This window comes from Podarcis pityusensis (assembly GCF_964106645.2).
Source record: "Podarcis pityusensis genome assembly, chromosome: 12".
In the NCBI taxonomy this organism is placed as follows: Eukaryota; Metazoa; Chordata; class Lepidosauria; order Squamata; family Lacertidae; genus Podarcis; species Podarcis pityusensis.
This window is the reverse complement of record NC_138037.1, coordinates 25334802-25356040: the sequence shown is the minus strand read 5'-3', so window position 1 is coordinate 25356040 and position 21239 is coordinate 25334802. Positions and strand designations below refer to the sequence as shown.

Genomic DNA, 21239 nt, shown 5'->3' with positions numbered 1-21239 from the left:
TATCATCTATCTATCTATCTATCTATCTATCTATCTATCATCTGTCTGTCTGTCTGTCTGCCTGTCTATCATCTATCTATTCCTCTATCCATATCTGTCACCTGATATCATAGACTAGCTGGAAGCAGAGGAGTATTGGAAGGCACCAGCTGGGGAACTCCCAAGGAGGTCCAGAGCCAGGGCATTGGTGGTGAGATGACAATGAGTGGTCAGAGGGAGAAGAGGGAGCAGATGGGGAGGAGGAGGAGGTGTTGGAAGAAGAGGTAACAGGGTTTAGTGAGCAGAAAGAGGCTGTGGCAGAGAGCAGTCCAGACTCAGAGGCAGGAGAGGAAGGTGGCCAGGAGACAGAGATGAGGTAGCCTGCTGAAGAATCCAGGGATTCTCCCCCTCCTGCTACGACCGGCTACAAAATCAATGTGCCAAGATGCTACAGGCTGTTAAAAATGTGATTGCATTTCTAAGAACCCCAGTTTCTGCTGATCTCTTTCACATCCATGTTCAAGGTCAGCCTTCCCCAGCATGGTGCCTTCCAGATGTCAAAATTACAACTCCCATCATCCCTGATGATTGCCATGCTGGCTGCAGCTGCTGGGAGTTGTAGTTTAAAACATCTGAGTGGAGAAGGCTGTTCTAGAGTATGTTGTAGGAAGTATAAAAGTTGCTGTTTCATTATGCATTTGGTGCATCTTTCTGATTCCTGTGTGCCCACCATGGATACTGTTATACTAGTGAAGACATTCAGTGAATGCTTGAATTAATTATAGCCCAAAGGGCTGCATCTTGTGGCATCCAGATTATTTATTCCAAACCCAACCTGAGAAATGGCATACACTGAATAGGCTTTGAAAAATCAAAATCAGCTTCATTTGTGTTTTTTGAACATATATAATTGAATCAGAAGAAATGTTCCAGCAAAACGAATGCCAAAAAAGTGTCAAAACATACCACAACTTTTCCTTTATGAGCTCTGACTGTTGCTCCAAACCACTGCTTGGATTTAAACTCGATGGGCTCCCTTGTACCATTGACCTTGATTTTTCTGTTGTCTGGAAAAGAGAGAGAGAGAGAAAGTAGAATGCTTGCCAGGAAAGAACAGAAAAGTAAATTATTATATTCAGGATCATTTTCCTTAGGAGTTGGTATTTACAATGGGTTGGATCCAGACCAAGTTCATTGAGCTTAGATCACAACTAAACATGTCCCATTGATTTCAGTAAGAAATAAGTGCAAATAATTTAGTCTGGATCCAACCCAATAGCTATAAATATACATTCTTCCACTGAAATCCATCAAAATATACTTACTTCTAAGTATGATTAGCAGGAAGGTGTTGGCATAAAAACAGCATTAGTTTTTCTGTCATTCTACAGCAGGGATGGGCACCCCATGCAGCTCTGTATATCGTTAGACTACAACTCCCATCATCCCTGATCACCAACCAGGCTGCATGGGGCTGTTGGGAGTTGGAGTCCAGCAACAATTAGTTGGTCACAGGTTCATCATCCCTATTCTACAGAATGAAAGCTAAATTCACCTAGAAAGGTTACAGCTGATCAAGTCTTGGACATAAGTCTTTCGGGTGTAATATCCTGTTGACTCACACAATTATCCTACTTCCTCATGTTTGCATGAACTCTGAGATGCACAGGGAACTCCTGTGCAGAGCAGAACAAAGCAGTCTCCCACAGCAAGAAGAGGGATGCTCCAGGTGTGCCCTTCACGCACATAATGGAGCTCCACACCAGGGTGAACATCTGCTGTTAGAACTCACTTCTATTTGTGCACATATTCAAAACAAGAAACAACACAGCTTACTTCCAAATAACAAGCTTAGGATCAGGACAGGATATAAGCAGTTATCAAAGTTTTCCATTTTTCAGAATCATTCAAACATGCAGTTGGATGTGTTTTGGTTTTTTAAAAAGAAGATGAGATAAGCAAAACGATCTGACTATATATTTAGTTTAGCTGCAAAAATAACAACAACTGGGAATTAATGTAAAAGCAACCTTGCCCAGCAATCCAGCCAGGAGATTCTATAATTTGTCAGTATTCAGATTGTAAATGAATCAAGTCACTAAAAAAAAAAGGAAAAAGATAATTTTTCAAAGAAGTCCCTTTGATTTCCCTCCCCTCCCTTTGGGACGAGTTACAAAAGTGTGGTCCATTTCAGTCGGTCTAATGCCGTTTCTCTCCAACTGTTATTCCACAACCAGCACTAAGGAAAGGAGAGGAACTTAGTCCTGATCAGTATTACATGTGTGTCCCCCGCTGCCACAAGAGACAGCTCTTTAACACTGCTTTATATACACGTCGCAGATGTCAGCCTAAGAAAAGCCATCTGGGTAAAAACCCAGTCCAATTATAATCCATTTCAGGTTTTTAATGAAAAGCAGACCTCCCTTTCTTTCACCCTTAGTCATCTGAAGTAAACTGATTTCCCACATGTTCCTAAACTATGTTCCTCCCTTGGCAGTCACTCCTAATGAACTTCTCTATCGATACCCAGAAGGAAACACGGAGCCTCCTCCTAGCCCCTTGGATCTGGGCAGCCCCTGCGCTGGTTTCTGGTTCGTATCAAGGAGCCACTCGACAGAGCCTAAACTTTTGTTATTCGAGCTAAGTAAGAATAAAAACACACATGCTGTCAAAGGAGGAATTTAAAGTATTTTTTCAACGTCAAATGATATTACATGCATTTACAGAACTGAAACACACACACAGGTCGGTACAGCAGTCAATACTTGGACCTGGTGCAGAGACAATGCCCTGGTCACCTAGCTATAGTGCCATAGGGCTTGAGGGTTCCCCTTTCCTATGCTTCCACCTTCTGTGATATGTCCCAGCTGTTGAATTGCATCACGGTTGTGTCAGTGCTAACGTGCTTGTGTCTACAGTGGGTGGACCACTGGTTGAGAAACTTGCCACAAACATTTTGTTTACAGCAGATCCTCAGACCTCTCTAACCTTGGCACTCTCCCCCGGCCATGCCCCCTCCCCAACCAAGCCCCCTCTTCCCAGGTCACACATCCCACCAGCCTTATTTCACCTGTTCCTTAAGTGTTTTTTGTCTGGCTAGATTGTCACACCACTGAACTGTCCCGATTCAAGCGAGACACCCCGGAATTACAGAAGCCATTCTGGCTTCTGATTGGATCCCAGAATGTCCCTTTTTTGGGGGGTCTGGCCTTCTGGAGAGAATCAGCTGGCCCCCATTTAGGGACTAAAAATAATAATTGAGTGCCATAATTTGGATCACCTGGATGTTGGGTATGGAATATCCCCTTCAATTAAGATCATGCTTCTTGCTTGTAAGGATAGAGAATAAAGCAAGGAGGTCATGCGTGTGTGCAGAAACTAGACTATTGTAAATTACGCATGAATTACTCTGCTCGCTTTCACCTCTGGCCCTGCCTACCAATGTCATGTGGCCCTTGGAAGGTTTCCCAGAAGGTAATGAGCTGAAAAAGGTTCTCCAACCCTGACTTACAGCTTCCATGAATTTGGCACTGGAGCAAAACACCAACATTGTTGACAGCCCAAATGTCCAAAGTAGAAACATTCAACCTACCTGGATGACCATGGGAAAAAGAGTAGCTTAAGACAGTGGATGGGATGACCAGCTCACTGTCCCTCACTATCCACTGTCCCTAACCTTGGAGGTGAGGGGTGGCTGTCACCAGTCACCTACTGATGTATGGGTCTTGAACTTTCACATGACACTGAAACCACAGCCAGTACCTGCCTTGCAGACAGAAGTTCCCACGTTCAGTTTCTGGCATCTCCCATTAGGGACGGGAACAGGTTCTGTCTGAGACCCTGGAGAGCTGCTGTCAGTCAGAACAGACCATGCTGAGCTAGATGGAGCCATGGTCTGACTAAGGCAGCTTCTTATATAGCTATATATGTCAGAACTTAGCCTCAGAATGGGTGGAGTAAAGGGCCAGAACATGACATTTTGCCACCTGAGGCAGAGCAACAAACTATGCTTTCCCTCCAAGGTCTGCTGCAAACATCGGTGATCTGACTGCATGAGTGAGAAGAAGCACAACAGTCTTGTGAGTGGGGTGCCAATAGGTTAAAGCCTCCCCTCTCATATTTTTTGCTCTATAAGACTCACTTTTTCCCTCCTAAAAAGTAAGGGGAAATGTGTGTGCGTCTTATGGAGCGAATGCAGGCTGCGCAGCTATCCCAGAAGCCAGAACAGCAAGAGGGATTGCTGCTTTCACTGCACAGCGATCCCTCTTGCTGTTCTGGCTTCTGAAATTCAGAATATATTTTTTTCTTGTTTTCCTCCTCCAAAAACTAGGTGCGTCTTGTGGTCTGGTGCATCTTACAGAGCGAAAAATATGGTATATGGGGAGGTTTCAGAATGGAGGAAAGGGGGAAATAAAACCTTTTTTTGCCATCCCATTTTCCATCACCTCTCCATCCCAATATATAATAATGCTGAAGGGAGATTTGGAGGGTGGAGGAAATATACACAGGAGACTCTTTCTATTTGGGGTTGGGTGTTTTTTTTGGGGGGGGGGGAGACACACATTTCCCCTTAAACTTGCCCCTCCAGCTTTGTATCAACAGCACTCAGATATGGGGCTGGCAGGCAGCCCCAACCCCCTTCCCTAATATATTAAGAAAATTATGTGCCACCTCTTGGCCCTAAAAAGGTTGCCCCAAGGCAGCTCACAAAATCTCAACACTATTAAAAGGAGACTATTCAGAGCCACAGTAAAAACAAATAAGTGTGGAGTATGGTTGCAAGATTAAAATACACGAAAAGCTGGGCAGAAAGTTTAAAACGTCTACAGGGCAACTGAGGAGGAGCCAGGTCAACCTCCTTTGGAAGAGTTCCACAATCAAGGTGATCCCCCCTCACCACCGCAAAAAAGGCCTCATTCTGAGTCCCACTGATGGCACCCTTGTTGGTGGTGGAACACAGAGCAAATATGAGGGCAGTGGGTGCCTCTCTTAGTGCCACACTCTTGCGTCGCACCCTCACCCTGGAAAAAACAGGGGGGGAGGGGCCAAGATTGTGGCACAGGACTCATGACTTGCCCAGGAATGCATCCCAGAAGACATGCGCCCTGATTTTTTTATCTGAAAAAGTTGGACAGTATGTCACCAGGTTGTAGTGGGGATGAAGAAAACCAGGTATGCCAACTTGAGCAGCTTGGAGGAAAGTTGGGGTCTGAACGTAGTCAACAAACAGCAGTAGTAAATAATACTTTGTAGTTTTGCCTGGTTACGGGAAGAACCGCAGCTCAGTGGTAGAGCCAGGGCTTGCTCTGGAATAAATGGCGCCCCCTGTGGCCAGCACTGCAGCACTGTCAAGTTGTGTGGCTTGTTTGGGATTGCAAAGCCTAGCAGCATACAACTCAGCCTCCTGTTCCCAGGCTTCCCCAGAATCCAGACACACCCATGAAAAGGAACCAGAACCACCTCAACTTAACGTGAGCACACTCAACAGCAACAACAACAACCTTTATTATGGTCGTAGACCAGCATAAGGAGGGAGGGGTACAATAATTTAAAATCATTTAAAATCTAAAAAACAAAAAAACCCCCTAAGTTAAAACAGAATATATATATATATATATATATATATACACACACACACACACATATATATATATATGTATATATATATATATATAGACATAAGAATCCAAAAGAAGCTAAGAAAGTCTAAAAGAAGGGGTAGGAACATCAGACAAGGGTGAAAGAGCGCAAAAGGCTAGTACATATAAGACCACAGATACCAGTCTACAGAGCACTCCAATACGAGTGCTCATTATATCTAGTTTGTGGCACAGGTCATCATCCGTTGAATCTTGAGCGCTGCTGTGCAGAATCTGGCAACGTTGTGTGTTATAGTAAGATTGGCATCTGAAAGCAGCAGGGAGGTATTGAATTGACCTGTGCAACCTGGGCACTTAAGCAGTGGCTAGTACAAATGTCTCTATAGTAAAGACACTGGAGAAGCACATGCTCTGTTGTTTATATTTGCCCAGAGTCACAGGGGCATTGCGTCTCCAGATAAGCAACCTTCCTGTATCGGCCTTCAAAGACAGCCAAGGGGAGGGCATGACATCGAGCCAAGGTAAAGGCCCTCCGGTGCTTAGGGTCTTCTAGCTAGATATGCCATAGGGAAGGCAGAGTACCTGGAGGATTCATTGGCAATAAAAGTTGGGGTCCTGGCTAGATCCAATTGGCGCTCAGTGTCTGCAACACTGAAAGCTTTGGCCTGTTCATGTCCCATGCTGAGTAGAAAACCTGGAGAGAAGCCATGATTTTAGTTTTCTGATAGTTGAGTTCTAGCTGGTTCTCCTCGCAGTATTGTGTTAATGCTCTCAGTGCTCTTTGAAAGCCAGTACGCGTTCTTGAAAATATTGCTGCATCATCTGCATAAAGCAGGATAGAGATGTGTCTTCCAGCAAGCTTTGGAGGGTGAAAGTTTATGTTGTGGAGATGACCCACCATAGAATTACTGGTAATGTAAAAATTAAGTAAGAGTGGGGCCAGTATGCAGCCTTGCTTGACACCTTTCTCAGTTGCAATGGCATTAGTAAGATGGCCCCGGGGGTTACATCTTACTTTGAGTGAGGTCTCTTCATGTAACATACATATTAGATGAAGAAGTAGTGGGTCTATTGAGGTGGCCTCCAGTTTTCCCCAGCGTTTAGCTCTGGATATCACGAGCACACTCAGTGAATACCAAGGGTTGCGTCCAATGTTAGTCCCATTTAGAACAAACCCATTAAAATCTATACCCTTGGTCAGATAGAACCCAAGCCCAAATTCTCAGCTTGGTGGCCCCTTTGGCTTGGCACCCATAAGTTCCCCACCAGCCCCATAAGTCCAGCCCTAGATAGAGCAAATAGAAGATTCCAGGTTCAATCCTTGATATCTCCAGCCCAAACATAGCTGCCTGGGACTGGTGCCAGTCACAGCGGACAACACTGGGGAAAACAAGTTAACAGTATGCCCTGGCATAGGACAGGGTCCTGTGTTCCTACGTAATATATTTTCCCCCTCTCTAAACAGCGGCAATTTGGCCACAGTCCTCCCTGAATGGAAAGCCCATAAAAGCAAACTATTTTTTGATTCACTGGGCAAAGGGAGCCAAACGAGCAAAGCCTTGTGCTTTAAAGGTTTTCTTTTTGATTAAGCTAGCATATTTGAACGCATAAGTTGCTCAAGTATGCAGCTTTGATTGAAAACAAAAACGTCCAAAGCCTGAAACACATACATGACCTTGGCTTAAAAGGAACAAGCCCTAGTCTCCTTCTAATGAGTAAATGCGCAGAAGTGCTTCTCGCCTGGTGCTTCTCTTCAGAGCACCCTTTCCCTCTGCCGTTTGCCATAGCTCAGTGGAAAAGCATCTGCTTTGCATGCAGAAGGTTTCAAGTTCAATCCCTGGTATCTCCAGGTTGGGCTGGGACAGACCCTTGTCTGAATCCCTGGAGAGCTGCTGCCAATCAATACCAAGCTCAATGGACCATTGGTTGGACTTGTGCAGGGCAGATGCCTATGTTCCTATGCCAGCCACCTCACCATCCTGTTCACAGCAGACCCAAGAAGGTGGTGTTGATGATGAGGCCTCAGAGGGTACTGTGCCCAGGGCCCCTTCAAACCTGACTGTGTTGGTCCCGTGGGTTAACCGAGAGGCGAGGTCCAAGTCCAGTCCGAGGTCATAGGTGCAATATGAAGGCAGTCCGTAAAAGCTGAAGCTGGGTGCAGGGCAGGGAGTCTGGAGAGGTCAGGAGCGCAGGCCGGAAAACAGGACAAGGTTCAGGCAGGAACTGGCAACCTACAAAGTTGCTCCCGCAACTTGGGACTGGGGCTGGCTGGCTTTTATCTGCCCCAAGGCATAGGGCGGCCCCAATCCTCTGGTGACTCACCCCTCCTGGCCTGGAGGCAAGCACTCCTCCTGCAGGAATTTAGTTCCCTCTGCCTCTCTGCCCTGAGCCTCTGCAGCTCAGGAGAGGCTGGAGGGTTACCGGACCCAGAGGCAACCTCAGCTTCCTCTGAAGGGGCTGGGAGGGGAGCACCTGCAGGCAATGGGTCCTCCATCACCTCAGGAGCCAGAGCAGACTCAGCTGGTGCCTGCACCTGAGGATCCAGCACAAGTGAGGGCCCTTCAGGCTCATGCCCCAGCCCCAGCTCAGCTGGTTCTTGAGGCTGGGATTCCTCAGGTTCAGCATCCAAATCTGAATCCCAGGCCATCACACTGACTGAGACCGGTATGGTACACCATGGTACAGAGACTTCCCTTTACAAAAGTCAACACCTTCCTTTACACCCTTACTAGTATCAACTTTATTTGTTCCCTACAGCAGGGCTGAACCATGGCTCATTATTCCTAAAGTTGGAACTGCTACCATGGAGAGTTGGCCAAGTCTTCCCTGCACATGTTATGTGCAACAAAACAGTTGCATGGCACCATCATCAAATGGTGACACGCTAACGTGTGGCTGTGCCAAATGTTCCCGACATGGAAGTGATTTCCATACATGGCAGTCTGAAATAGCCGGTGGAATCTAGGAAAACAGGGCAAGTAATTACAAACAGAGTGTCTGGGCTTCTGCAAATCCATAAAAGTACCACAAATAATGGAATACAGCTTAGAGAGCACTAAATATAGTCTGTGCGTTTTTTTAAATAAAAAAAAGTACCACAGGAAGAAGAAATGATAAAAAGTAAAAATAAAATAATATTCCTGTGGATTACTTTAATTCATCCAAATCTGAAAATCTAACTCAGTTGGTGGATATTTCCACTTTAGGAGCATTCCCCATAAAGTCAGAAATTGCTTCATCCAAGACAATATCAACATCACGATTCTAAAGCTGCGCTTGCACTAGAGTTTCAACCTGTGCAATTTCCTTGGACTGCCAGTCCAATTCTTAAATTTAGAACTTGTAGCCCTCCCATCACCCCTGACCACTGACCATACTGGCTGGGGCTAATACGAGCTGAATTAAAACGGAATCCAGAAGATTCTGGATCTCTGGGCTTAAGTTGAGAGCGGAGAGTGGATTTTTCAAGCCAGGTTAACTAAACTGCGTCTCTTACTTTCTAAAAGTGACAGTCGACAACAGAAGCCACACATCCACCACACACACTTTTCCTGTACATGGTTAGAGGTTCCTAAACATCTTGTATCAAAAAGCAGTGAGATGGTGAGCTTTTCACTTCTTTTCTCCAGAAATAAATCCTGTCTTGTAGTTAATGTCCCACAGCGTCTCACCATCTTAACAGTAAATAGCTTCTCCGTGTAATTAAATCCCTGGCGTATCAGAATACATCCTCTCCTTTCCTTAAACAAGTACCTGGCTCTGGTTACAATCAGCTCTGTTCCTGGCCAAACTGACTCATGCTTTATCTCAGCTGCACACTTGGCCAAAGACCTCCCCTCCTGCAACTTGACAGTGAGGCAGCCTTTGGTTGAAAAGCACAACCTGTTTCGTCAAGGTGTGATTGAGCACAACCAAAGGGGAAGGAAAACCACCTAATCATTCAAGATTAGCAAAATCTCATTCCAACAATTCTGGGCTTCAGAAAAAGAAAAGAAGCTATTTTACAGTAAATTAAGATTTTAAAATATATATTTTTAGTGTGTCACATTTTTAACAGGATAGGGATTCAGAGATCGTACTGAACAAATATTCTTAAATTTAGAATTGTGAAGACAATGTAGGGAAGTATTTTTGCATTGCTCTCCAGCTACCCCTTCCGGCCACTTCAGAGAACTGCAACAGGATCCTTATTTTCAAAGGCAGGTTGGCTTTATTAATTAATTAAAATGCTTCTAAGTCCACCTTTTTGCTGCAACAATCTCCAAGATGGCTCATTAAGCAAAAAAACAACAACTCTCAAAAGATAAGTTGTGCTCCAGGTGGCGAGGGCAAGTGTAGCAACACCTCCAAAGAAGTTCTGAATATGCATGTAGATCAAGTCAGGAATGAGGCTTCTCAGTGGATACATAGAAGCCTGCAGATGCTGTGGGCTACAACTTCCACCATATCTGGGCAGAGAGAAAGGCATTTGGGCCCTGGGCCTGAGGTTCTTAACCTCTGCAGTCCCAATGGCTCAGGGCTGCAACACCTCAAGGACTGCCTCTCCCCATATAAACCATCCTGGACTCTGAGTTCATCATCTGAGTCCCTTCTTGGTATTCCTCCTCCACAAGAAGTCCGGAGGGTGGCAACAGGAGAATGGGCCTTTTCTGCAGTGGCTCCTCATTTGTGGAACACTCTCCCCAGGGAGGTTTGTCTGGCACCTTCATTATAATCTTTAGGCGAAAATGTTCCTCTTCAACCAGGCCTTTGGCTGATTAATATTCTACAGCCTGTTAAATGTGGGTTTGTGTGTGTGTTTTGTTTTGTTTTTGTCTTGGCTATTTATTTGTGCATTTATCCTGTATTTCTATCTTGTGAACTGCCATGCTATCTTCGGGCAAAGGGCAGTGCATAATTTTAATTAATTAATTAATTAATTAATTAATAATGCAGAGTCTATGTGCATACAGCAGGCTCCACAGCAGACGTCTGCCCATCAAAATGTGGAGGGCAGGAGAAACTGGCCTGAGGACATGTCAAAAGGGGCAGGGCTAGCACACTCATCCCTGCCTTCTGCCTTATAATACTCATGCCTTTTGACAAAACAGCTTTATTGCATGAAGGAAACACCACATTTGTAAACACATGGTGCACACATTGGTTGTGGGTCCCCAGCATCTCAAAAGCATCCCCCCCCCCCACCCAGGGCAAGTGTCCTCAGACTCTCATTTCCCCTTCAAGCACTACAGCAGTCACCAAGAGAGAAGCACCCAATGAGCACCCAATTTGTAAAGCCTGAACTGACCCACAGGCATCCTTTTAACCCAAATGGAACTCAACTGCAGGTTGTCATCCCCCTGGATTTACTGGCTGCGAGCAATTCCTCTCCCTTCCTCCCTCTCTAATCAAACCAAAACATGCTCTTGGGTTTTCTGTTCTTTTCATTCTGCTGAAATCAGTGGATACCTATTTGTATACACAAAACAACCAGAGGGGAGGATTTATGGACTTTCAGGAACTGAACCCAATAGCAGAGTAAGGCAATCAGGACGTAGGCTTTGCTGCTGACGTTTTAAAGATGGAGACATGGAAGAAATAAAATTAACCAAGGGGAAAACTATTTACTCTTCTTGGAACTGGAATTATAACTGAGCTGTTTGCTCCCAGTTCAGCCAGCCTAAAACTAAAAATCTCAATTCTCAATTAAGGAGATTCAAAAAGGGGTGAGGCTTTTTGTAGGAATAAGAGTGTTAAAAATAACATGGAAATTGTAAAAGGCTTAAGAAGAAGCAGCTGTTGAAAGAAGCTGTGTGTAATCGTAGGACAGCATTTTCCTATATACCCTTCATGATCACCACTAGGGCTTTTGGATGGACTCTCATGGACTCTCCTTCATTGGAGGGTCTTGAAGAGAAGTTTGATGTCTTTCTTTAGCTGTGATTCCTGCATTGCACTGATGACCCTTTGAGCCCCTTCTGATGCTACAGTTCTGGTAGCAAGTGGATATTGGAAACAAAGGGGTGCCAAAGAACAAAAAACAAGGCAGTTCATAGTCTCATATTAAAATATATATTGGGCTGTGCAATACTATGCATGCCTAGGAAGAAGTTATTTCTTTACTACATCTGTCTTTCCAAGAACCTTGAAATGATGGGCACCAGCCTTTCCAAACCTGATGTCTTCCATCTGTTATAGGACTCCGGTTCCCATCAGCCACAGTCCATGTACCCAATGGCCAGCCCTGTTGCACAATCTGCTGTGTTCTTATGCCCACAAGACTCAAGTTTCATGTAAAGCACCCCCAAATTCCACAACATATTGCTCACCTTAGTGGATGGCCTCTTAGGATGCCCAAGCGGCCATCCATAATCCCTGTGCTTATCACACTACGGTTGGAATGGGTTGGGGGGATTTTGCATGCTCCATAGTTAAGCCATGCCTTCATTTCTTGCATCTGGAGCACTGCTTTTTGCTTTTCAAATTGAACTTCTTTCCTCCCAGAGAAAACAATGGGGACCTACTGTTATGGGTTTGAGAGGGAGACAGATTCCCCTAAAAGTCCTGGGTACAATATTCCCCCACCCCTAATTTCTAGAGTTAGTAAATGTAGAAGATTACTAGACACTTGAAGTCTTCACCCAGGTGTGAGGCAGCTTAGCAGTGTAGTAATTCAGGCTGAATCAGTTCCCTAGGAATTGCATGGGGAGAAGAACCATCATGCAATACAAAGCAAGGTAATGGGTAATTAGGGATGCGGGTGGCGCTGTGCGTTAAACCACAGGGCCTAGGGCTTGCCAATCAGAAGGTCGGCGGTTCGAATCCCCGCGACGGGGTGAGTTCCCATTGCTCGGTCCCTGCTCCTGCCAACCTAGCAGTTCGAAAGCACGTCAAAGTGCAAGTAGATAAATAGGTACCGCTCCAGCAGGAAGGTAAACAGCATTTCCGTGCACTGCTCTGGTTTGCTAGAAGCGGCTTAGTCCTGCTGGCCACATGACCCGGAAGCAGTACGCCGGCTCCCTCGGCCAATAAATCGAGATGAGCGCCGCAACCCCAGAGTCGGTCATGACTGGACCTAATGGTCAGGGGTCCCTTTACCTTTACCTTTTTAATGGGTAATTGACACAATCAGTTACCCTGTGCTGGGCAGTGAAGGAGAGTGTGAGCCTCTCCTTCCATGAGGGGATGGTAAGCAGAAACAAAGGGCAGGTATGAGATCTTGGGGGTTTTGGTGGACAGCTCCATGAAAATGATGACCCAGTTGTAAAAGGTGAGTAATGGTAAAGATTTGTAAGAGTATGTATGCCGGAAAGAAAGTGTGTGTGGGGGGGGTTCTCCTTCTGTCAAAACAGCAGAACTCTGGGTCGTTTGGTGAAGCTGATTAGTGGAAAGCTCAGACGAGACAAATGAAGTACATCTTCACATGGCTAAACTATGGAATTGGGAGCCATAAAATGCGGCAGTGGGCACCACCTTAGGCAGCATTCAAGGGGGATTAGACAAATGCATAGAGGACAAGGCTATTAACCCATACTAATGATGCCTATTTGCTGCCTCCCAGTCCAAGAACATAAGGTGCATGCTTCTTAATAGCACTTGCTGGAGAGCAACAACAAGGGAACCTATTGCCCATTAGGGCAAAATAAATATTTCCCTAACGTTAGCTTGCAGGATTCCCACTGGCATCTGGTTGGCCATTGAGGAAAACAGGATGCTGGGCCAGATAGGCCTTTGGTCTGATCCCACAGGGGTCTTATTATGCTCAGCCATGCATTCTGAAGCTTTGGGTGACAATGTTGCAATAGTTTCAAAATTGGACCACAGAGGAATTGCTGTTATGGCTTTTTCACAAAGGCCGCTTGTAGGAAGTGTCCTCATCCCCTGCTCCTGCTCTGTCGACTTGTGCGGCAAGTATTGTTGGCAGAGGAAGCCAGAAACTCATCCAAGTGTGCTGTGGGGTCTCCACGCACTGAAAGGATACAAGTCCCATAATGCTTTCTAAATGCCATCTTACTCAGAAAACATGTCTAAGGAGTCCTGGAAGCAGAGACTGAAATGTGGTCTTTTGAACCTCTTTCGTTAGGAGCAGAGAAACCACAGGCCTGGGGACCAAATAGGGCTCTCTGGACTTGTGGCTTTCCTCAGACCCCACCCCCTCTCCCCAGGTCATGTTCTGCTCCAGGCCTTCTTCAAGTGATTTTGCCTATTTGGAAACTATGATAAGGTCTCTTTCTTGCCTGGATCGGGGTGGGTGTATATAGAAGCCTGAAACCTTTGCATTGCTGGAATGTGTTGTTTAATCGTTTAGTCGTGTCTGACTCTTCGTGACCCCATGGACCAGAGCATGCCAGGCACTCCTGTCTTCCACTGCCTCCCACAGTTTGGTCAAACTCATGCTGGTAGCTTCGAGAACACTGTCCAACCATCTTGTCCTCTCTCATCCCCTTCTCCTTGTGCCCTCAATCTTTCCCAACACCAGGGTCTTTTCCAGGGAGTCTTCTCTTCTCATGAGGTGGCCAAAGTATAGGAGCCTCAGCTTCACGACCTGTCCTTCCAGTGAGCACTCAGGGCTGATTTCCTTAAGAATGGATACGTTTGATCTTCTTGCAGTCCATGGGACTCCCAAGAGTCTCCTCCAGCACTGTAATTCAAAAGCATCAATTCTTCGGTGATCAGCCTTTTTTATGGTCCAGCTCTCACTTCCATACATCACTGCTGGGAAAACCATAGCTTTAACTATATGGACCTTTGTTGGCAAGGTGATGTCTCTGCTTTTTAAGATACTGGAATGTAGCCTACAGTTAAAGTCATTGCCCCAACCACTTTTGCCTCTGGCCCTGACTGCCACTGGCATGTGGCCCCTGAAATGTTGCTAATGGTAGAATGTGGCCCTTGGACTGGACCTGCTTCAACTTCTTGCCTGTAGCTGTTGTCCAGAGTCCACACTCATGCAACACTAAGAGTTAATCATTTATTGTCTTTCTTTGTGCAAAAATAAATGAATTTCATATTACACCCAAACTATTATTTTTTTTGTGTTACACTAAGCTTTTGGATATTCAGACCAAAAATATTATGTATTAACACACCCCTGCCCACCCAACTCTCATTTTCTTTTTGAGGTCACACCCAGAACGTTGGTATTAGCAAACCCCAAGTCTATAAAATGGCTGCAGTGTTTGATCCAGTCCCATTTGTCTGTAATTAACGCCAGTTGGCTTCCATTCCCATTCTTCATTAAATTGGAAAATCTCTTTTTGCGAGTGGGAAAGGACGAGCAGTGACGTAAGACATCAGAGGTTCAGCTTGGTGCCACCAAAATGTTTCCTTGTGTGGCTCTGACTAGTCATATTAAAATGACTTTTCTTTTGTTGCAAGATTTAGAGCCCAAAGTCTAGTCAAATGAACTGCAAGAAAACAGATTAAAACAACACAAGAAGCATGGCTACAGATGAAACTTGGCCCCTGGCTCATCCCTTGGTGGTGGACAGCTAAGAAAGAGAAGCTGGAGGGTTGTGGTCAGCATCACTCCCTAGGTCTCTGGTATCTCTGCTGTCATTGCATGACCAGCAGTGAGCCCAGGGGAGATGGTGTCTCATGGGGACAATGTTGTTGCATTTAGATCCTGCTTCCGGGCTTTACATAGACATCTGGGTGGTCACTGTGGAGGCAGGATGCTTGACTAGATGCTTGGCCTCATCCAGTGGGATTCTTATGTTCTTAACACTGGGTGTAACTGTCTCCAGGAGACAGGGCTTCTCTTCATCCAGCCAGATGAAATTTGGCTCCTGGCTTGCCTCTGAATTTGGATGCTGGCGATGTGTGATGCTAGAGGCATATTATGTCAAGGTCTCCTCCCCAGGTCTGTGGTGTTCTTGGTGCTGTTGTCCTTGCACACTCACAACAGGGCCTGGTGAAATAGTCTCTCTCTCTCGCTCTCTCTCTCTCCCCCCCACACACACACTCCCAGAAGTTGCCAAGAGGTGCTACCTGTAAGGAGGTGAATTCTAATTACCGTATTTTTTGCTCTATAAGACTCACTTTTTCCCTCCTAAAAAGTAAGGGGAAATGTGTGTGCATCTTATGGAGCGAATGCAGGCTGCGCAGCTATCCCAGAAGCCAGAACAGCAAGAGGGATCGCTGCTTTCACCGCGCAGCGATTCCTCTTGTTGTTCTGGCTTCTGAGATTCAGAATTTTTTTTTTCATGTTTTCCTCCTCCAAAAACTAGGTGCGTCTTATGGTCTGGTGCGTCTTATAGAGCGAAAAATACGGTACTTTCCAGTGCTACATTATCTGGATTGGTGACTTCTCATACTCTCTTTTTTTTTTAAAGATACAGGTGCAAGACAAATTTGGGAAATGAGTCCATCGCTACACTTTTGATGTCACTACGATACTTGAAAGTATGTGTGCTAGTCAACTAAAGCCATGATTCTAAGGAGACTTGATGGAGAAAGAGTATGCTCATTGAATGGGCTTACTTCTAATGAAACATTCTAAGGACAGCATGGCATAGCGACACTCTCTCACACATACACTCACTAACGTAGATATTTAAACTAGAGATTTTGTACATATTGTTCATCACATTATTCCAAGACCTGAATGCTATTTCCTCTAGTTTAGTTCTGCATGAGTAACTCCAAATGTGCTTAAAGGGCCAGGATGTATTTCTGGGGTTGCAATACAGTCGTAGCCAAAGGAATGTAGACAGAGATTATACGAATGTTAATGCAATCAGTAGATTTGTGCTGTTAGCAGTGCTTGAAACTCCCATTGTTCTAGGCGCATTTTGCGACAGGGAATTTCATTAGTGTGAGCAGTTTCTGAGCTCTGGGCGCAGTACTGTGCCCAAGATTTCAGATTAAAACCATAGAGTGGAAGGAAAGGAGGACCTTTTTCTGCCTCCCCACTTCCAGCTACTCTATGAAGACTGGAGAAGAGACCCTCTTAAGAATATTAGGTGGGTGGGCTTGGGAAGGTCTAGACCATGTGAAAAATGCACATAATATTTTAGTTGCAATTCATTCATTTTCAGCTTTGTATTCTCATTATTTAAAAAGCGTGCCTAGACATTCCACTGTTGCACCCATAACCTATATCTAAGGTTAAGTGTTCTTCAACCTAGAGTTCAGGGATGGTGGAAGCTGTGGTTCAACAACATCTGAAGGGTTAAAGGCTCCCTACATTTGCCGTGGGAAAACACATACGCAAAGAATGTAAGTAAACTCAACACTCTGATCGTACAACATGGACATTCCCTCAGTGTACCTATTTCTCAATCTGCTTTGTTTTTACTAGAGTCTCAAGGTCCATCAACTGGAACCTGCTGCAAAATAGTGGCCAAGGTGGAGGCAGCAGCTGACATAGCATGTTTAGGATTAAGGAGCAGGGCACCTCTGAAGACAAGTTCAGCTCAGGAGTGTCCGTTTGGTACCAGAACTGAGTTCAGAACTCTTTAACACAGAAATCTGCTCTTTTTTTCTCTCCTTAAGCTTCCTTAACAAGGACTTTCTTTTTCCTCTTTAAGTGGGTTCCTGCAATAAAGAGGAAGAAGAAAGCCCTTGTTGTTGCAAATGTGAAACAATTGAGAACCAGGAATCCCTGCTGATCTACCACAGATCACCCAGAGCTCTACCAGTAGACCCTGATCCAACTTCTGCCCTGCTATAGATCCCAAAGTAAATTGCTGAGAGATATGATTGCAGGGGAAAGCACCCTGTCACCTGGTCAAACATACCTCCCATTGGGGGAGTCTTGTTTGGCTGTCAAATAAAACTTTGACAACACACTTAAAAGTCTGGGAACTGTACAGCTACACGGGGATTCTTAAAGCTATTGTGGGGTGGGGACACCATTGTTTCTTTGTAACTGAGTTATTACAAAGGACTGTGTCCTTAAGTTTTCTTTCTCTATTGTCCCACAACCATTTCATGTGCTCAGGCAGGACATAGGGCGAATTACACAATACTGTACAATGTTTGTACCTGTCAGAGCTGCTTCCAGATCCTAGCTCACAGAGGATCACGCTAGCCAGCGATCATTAAATAAAAGTCTTTATTGAGTTACAGTTTCCATTCTCAAGCTGCTGCGTGCAACTCTACGTCTCATGGTTAGATCGGCGAAGCTCCATCTGAGTCTCCGCCCCTTGTACACCAACTTAATATCCTAGCCTTGCTCCACCTTTTCTGCCTGACTGTTCTTCTCTGGGTCCCTCTGCCCCCCGGGGTCTCTTCCTTCCGGGATTCCTCTGACGCTGACGCTGACCCCCCTGACTCTTCTCCCTCCTTTCGGCGGGCTTTAGGACCTGGCTCCCTTTCCGGGCTGCCTACTGCGCCACCTTCCTGTGCATTTGAACTTGGCACGCGCGCCCAACCTTCCACCTTCCGTCTGACCGTTTCTTCGCTCCCCGATGGAGGTGTGGCCACTCCTGACTCGTGCCCTCCCCCCTGTTGTGAGCTGCCAGCGCTTGATCCCTGGCGCCCTTCCTCTTCCCTGCTCTCTGGCGGTGACGCTGGTCCTGATTTCCAACTGCTCCCCTCTGAGTCCCCTCTGGCTCTATCTTCCTGGGGTGTCCCCCTAGGCTCCCCCCTTGCCCTGGCCACTGGTGCTCCTTTCTGTGAATCTTCTGATTCACTGGAAAGACTCGGAGATCTCGGGTCGTCGTCATCACTCATCTTTTCTTCTGCCTCCTCTCCCTCGCTCTCTGTTTCCTCCCTTGCCCTTGCCTCTGCTCCTGAACCCCTGACATCCATCCCCCCCTCGAAGCCCCCTCTTCCCCCCTCCCCTCCTTCCGGTGCGGGATCTGGGTGCTGCCGTGTCAGGGGGACGAATGTCGGATACAGTTCGCTTCCCGTGGCGGGCCGCCATCCGAAGTCTTCCGGTTCTTCCTCCCTGCTCTCGTTGACGACGGTCACCTCCGCTTCCATCTCTGTGCCGCCGTGCTCGAAACCCGGGTCGTCCCCGAAAACGTCCATGTCCGTCTCTCCTTCGTTGCCTTCTGGAGACGTTGCTCGTCCTGGACCCTCCAGCCACCTTCTGCGGAACTGCTCCTCTGGTCGATCATCCCACCAATACGAGGGTTCTGAAGCAGATCCCGAGGGTGACCCCTCTGGGGAACGGGCGTCTCGTGTCGGTTCTTCGTCCGAGTCGAACCCCCGGAACGTGCTGGCTGAAAGCGTGGGCGTGAAAAGCCAGTCGTCGAAAAAGTCTGCTGGCATTGGCCTATGTGGGAAGAGGGCATGAAACTCTTCTTTGAGCAGAGGTTCGTCTAAAGCGTAGCCCGGCACCCAGCTGTTGGCACTGGCCGGGGTGCCCTCCTTGGCGAGAAGGTATTCTACCCCCTCTTCCCCCCATCTGGAGTCCAAAATCTCCTGACTTCGTTGATGCGCTCCTCCTGTGCCACTCCCCCTTGCCCGGTTCTCTCTCGGAGCGGACCCGGTGCCGTTCCTGGTTCCTGAAACCTGTGAGGTGCCTTGTAGGGAGTGAGCACCGATCTGTGGAACACCGGATGCATTCTGGAACCCTCCGGAAGAGCCAGCCTGAAAGCCACCGGGTTGACCTGTTCGTCGACTTGGTAGGGCCCCAGTTGTTTATGCCCTAGTTTCTTCTTCGCCAACGACCTGGCCGGCACTGCGTGGGCTGCTAACCAGACCCAGTCTCCCACATGGATCTCTTCGCCAACCCTTCTGTGTTTGTCCGCTTGTACCTTGTATGCGTGTTTAGCCAGCTCCAGGTGCCGCCGCAGCTGATCGTGGACCTCCTGCAACTCCAACGCGAACGCATCTGCTGTCTGCGGCTCCCCCTCCCCCATTCTTTCCAGTCCCGGGAAGGTTCTAGGGTGCCTCCCGTTGTTGGCGAAGAACGGCGTGACCCCCGTGGACACGTGCTTCGTGTTGTTGTAGGCGAACTCGGCGAGAGGCAGGTAATCCACCCACGTCGCTGGCTGTTGATTCGCATAACATCTCAGGTACTGCTGCATGATGGCATTGACCCGCTCCGCTTGCCCGTTGGTCTGCGGGTGTCTAGCCGACGCCAGGTTGATCTTGACGTTCAGGAAGCCCATCAGCCTCTGCCAGAAGTTTGAGATGAACTGTCGCCCTCGGTCGGACAGAATAGACCGCGGCAGACCGTGAACCTTGAACACGTGGTCTATGAACAGTTTGGCGGTTTGTTCCGCCGTGGCCACCTTCGCACACGGAATGAAATGTGCCATCTTGGAGAACAAATCCACCACCAGCAGCACAGCCGTCTTGCCCCTCGAGCTGGGCAGATCCGTGACAAAGTCCAGGGCCACTCTCTCCCATGGCTCGAACGGAGTTTGCAGCGGTTCCAGCAGTCCGGCCGGCGGTCTGTGCACTGGTTTGGACCTCTGGCAGGTGTCACACCTCGCCACGTAGTCCGCGACTTCCCCTCTCATTCCGGGCCACCAGAAGTCTCTGGCTACTAATTCCACCGTCTTCTCCTTGCCAAAGTGCCCGGCAGTGGGCGCGTCGTGCAGCTGCTGCAGTACCTTGGCGCGAAGTTCGTCTCCCGGCACGTAGATGGCCCCTTTACGGATGAGCAAACCATCTCGCAGCTGGAACTCGTCGGTCGCTGCCGTGCCCCTGTGCACCTCTGCCATCTTTGCTTGCGCGAAGGAGTCATCCTGCAACGCTCGTCGCACCGCATCCAGGTCAACTGTTGCCGCCGCGCACGCCCACACTGTCGGTGCGAAGATGTGCATGGCGGCCGCTGGCGTTGCCTCCTCCAGATACTGTGGCTTACGGGAGAGAGCATCCGCCATGATGTTGGTGTCCCCCGGGACATACTCTATTCGGAAGTCGAAATTCGCAAAGAACTCAGCCCAACGTATCTGCCTCTGGTTCAGGAACTGTGCCGTGCGCCAGTGCTCTAGATTCTTGTGGTCCGTGCAGACCTGCACCGTGTGCTTGGCGCCGATCAGGAAGTGCCTCCACGCTTTGAACGCTGCATGAATGGCCAGCAACTCCCTGTCCCAGATGGTGTAGTTCTGTTCGGACTTGCTGAGCTTCCTTGAGTAAAACGCTCCCGGCCTCCAAACCCCCTGCGGGTCTTTCTGCAGCAGGACTGCTCCCACGGCTCTGTCCGAAGCGTCTGTCTCCACCCTCATCAGCCTGCTGGGGTTGACATGAAGCAGCTGCTCTTCCGACGCGAAGAGACGCTTGAGTGCCTGAAAGGACTGCTCCGCCTGCTCTGTCCAGATGAACTTCTTTTTCTTGGAGCTGAGCGTGTCCGTGATGGCCGCTGTCTGCATCGCAAAGCCTTTGATAAACTTGCGATAGAAGTTCGCGAAGCCGACAAACCGTTGGACCTCCTTCCGGTTGCGTGGGCTTTTCCAATCCAACACTGCTCGGACCTTGGCGCTGTCCATGGCGAGCCCTTTATCAGACAACTTGTAGCCCAGGAAATCCACCTCCGTCACGTCGAATTGGCACTTCTCCAGCTTGGCGTAAAGCCTATGTTGCTGTAGCCTGCTCAGCACTTCCTTGACGTGTCTGTCATGCTCCTGCTGCGATTCCGAAAAGATCAGGATGTCATCCAAGAAACAGACGCACGTCTTGTAGAGGAGCCCCGCCAACACGTGATGCATGAAAGCTTGAAAAACGTGGGAGCCATTTTGCAATCCAAAAGGCATAACTCTATATTCGTAGGTGCCCAGG

At 47.5% G+C, this 21239-nt stretch overlaps 1 protein-coding gene across 2 annotated transcripts in view; it reads right to left on the bottom strand.

Moving 5' to 3' along the window:
* ITGA8 (integrin subunit alpha 8) overlaps positions 1-21239 on the bottom strand; it is a 128554-nt gene that overhangs the window by 98339 nt on the left and 8976 nt on the right. For both annotated transcript variants that reach the window (XM_080974393.1, XM_080974394.1), the window contains exon 3: positions 946-1046. In XM_080974393.1, the coding sequence (XP_080830519.1) occupies positions 946-1046 (101 nt within the window). The remainder of the gene's footprint in view (positions 1-945; positions 1047-21239) is intronic.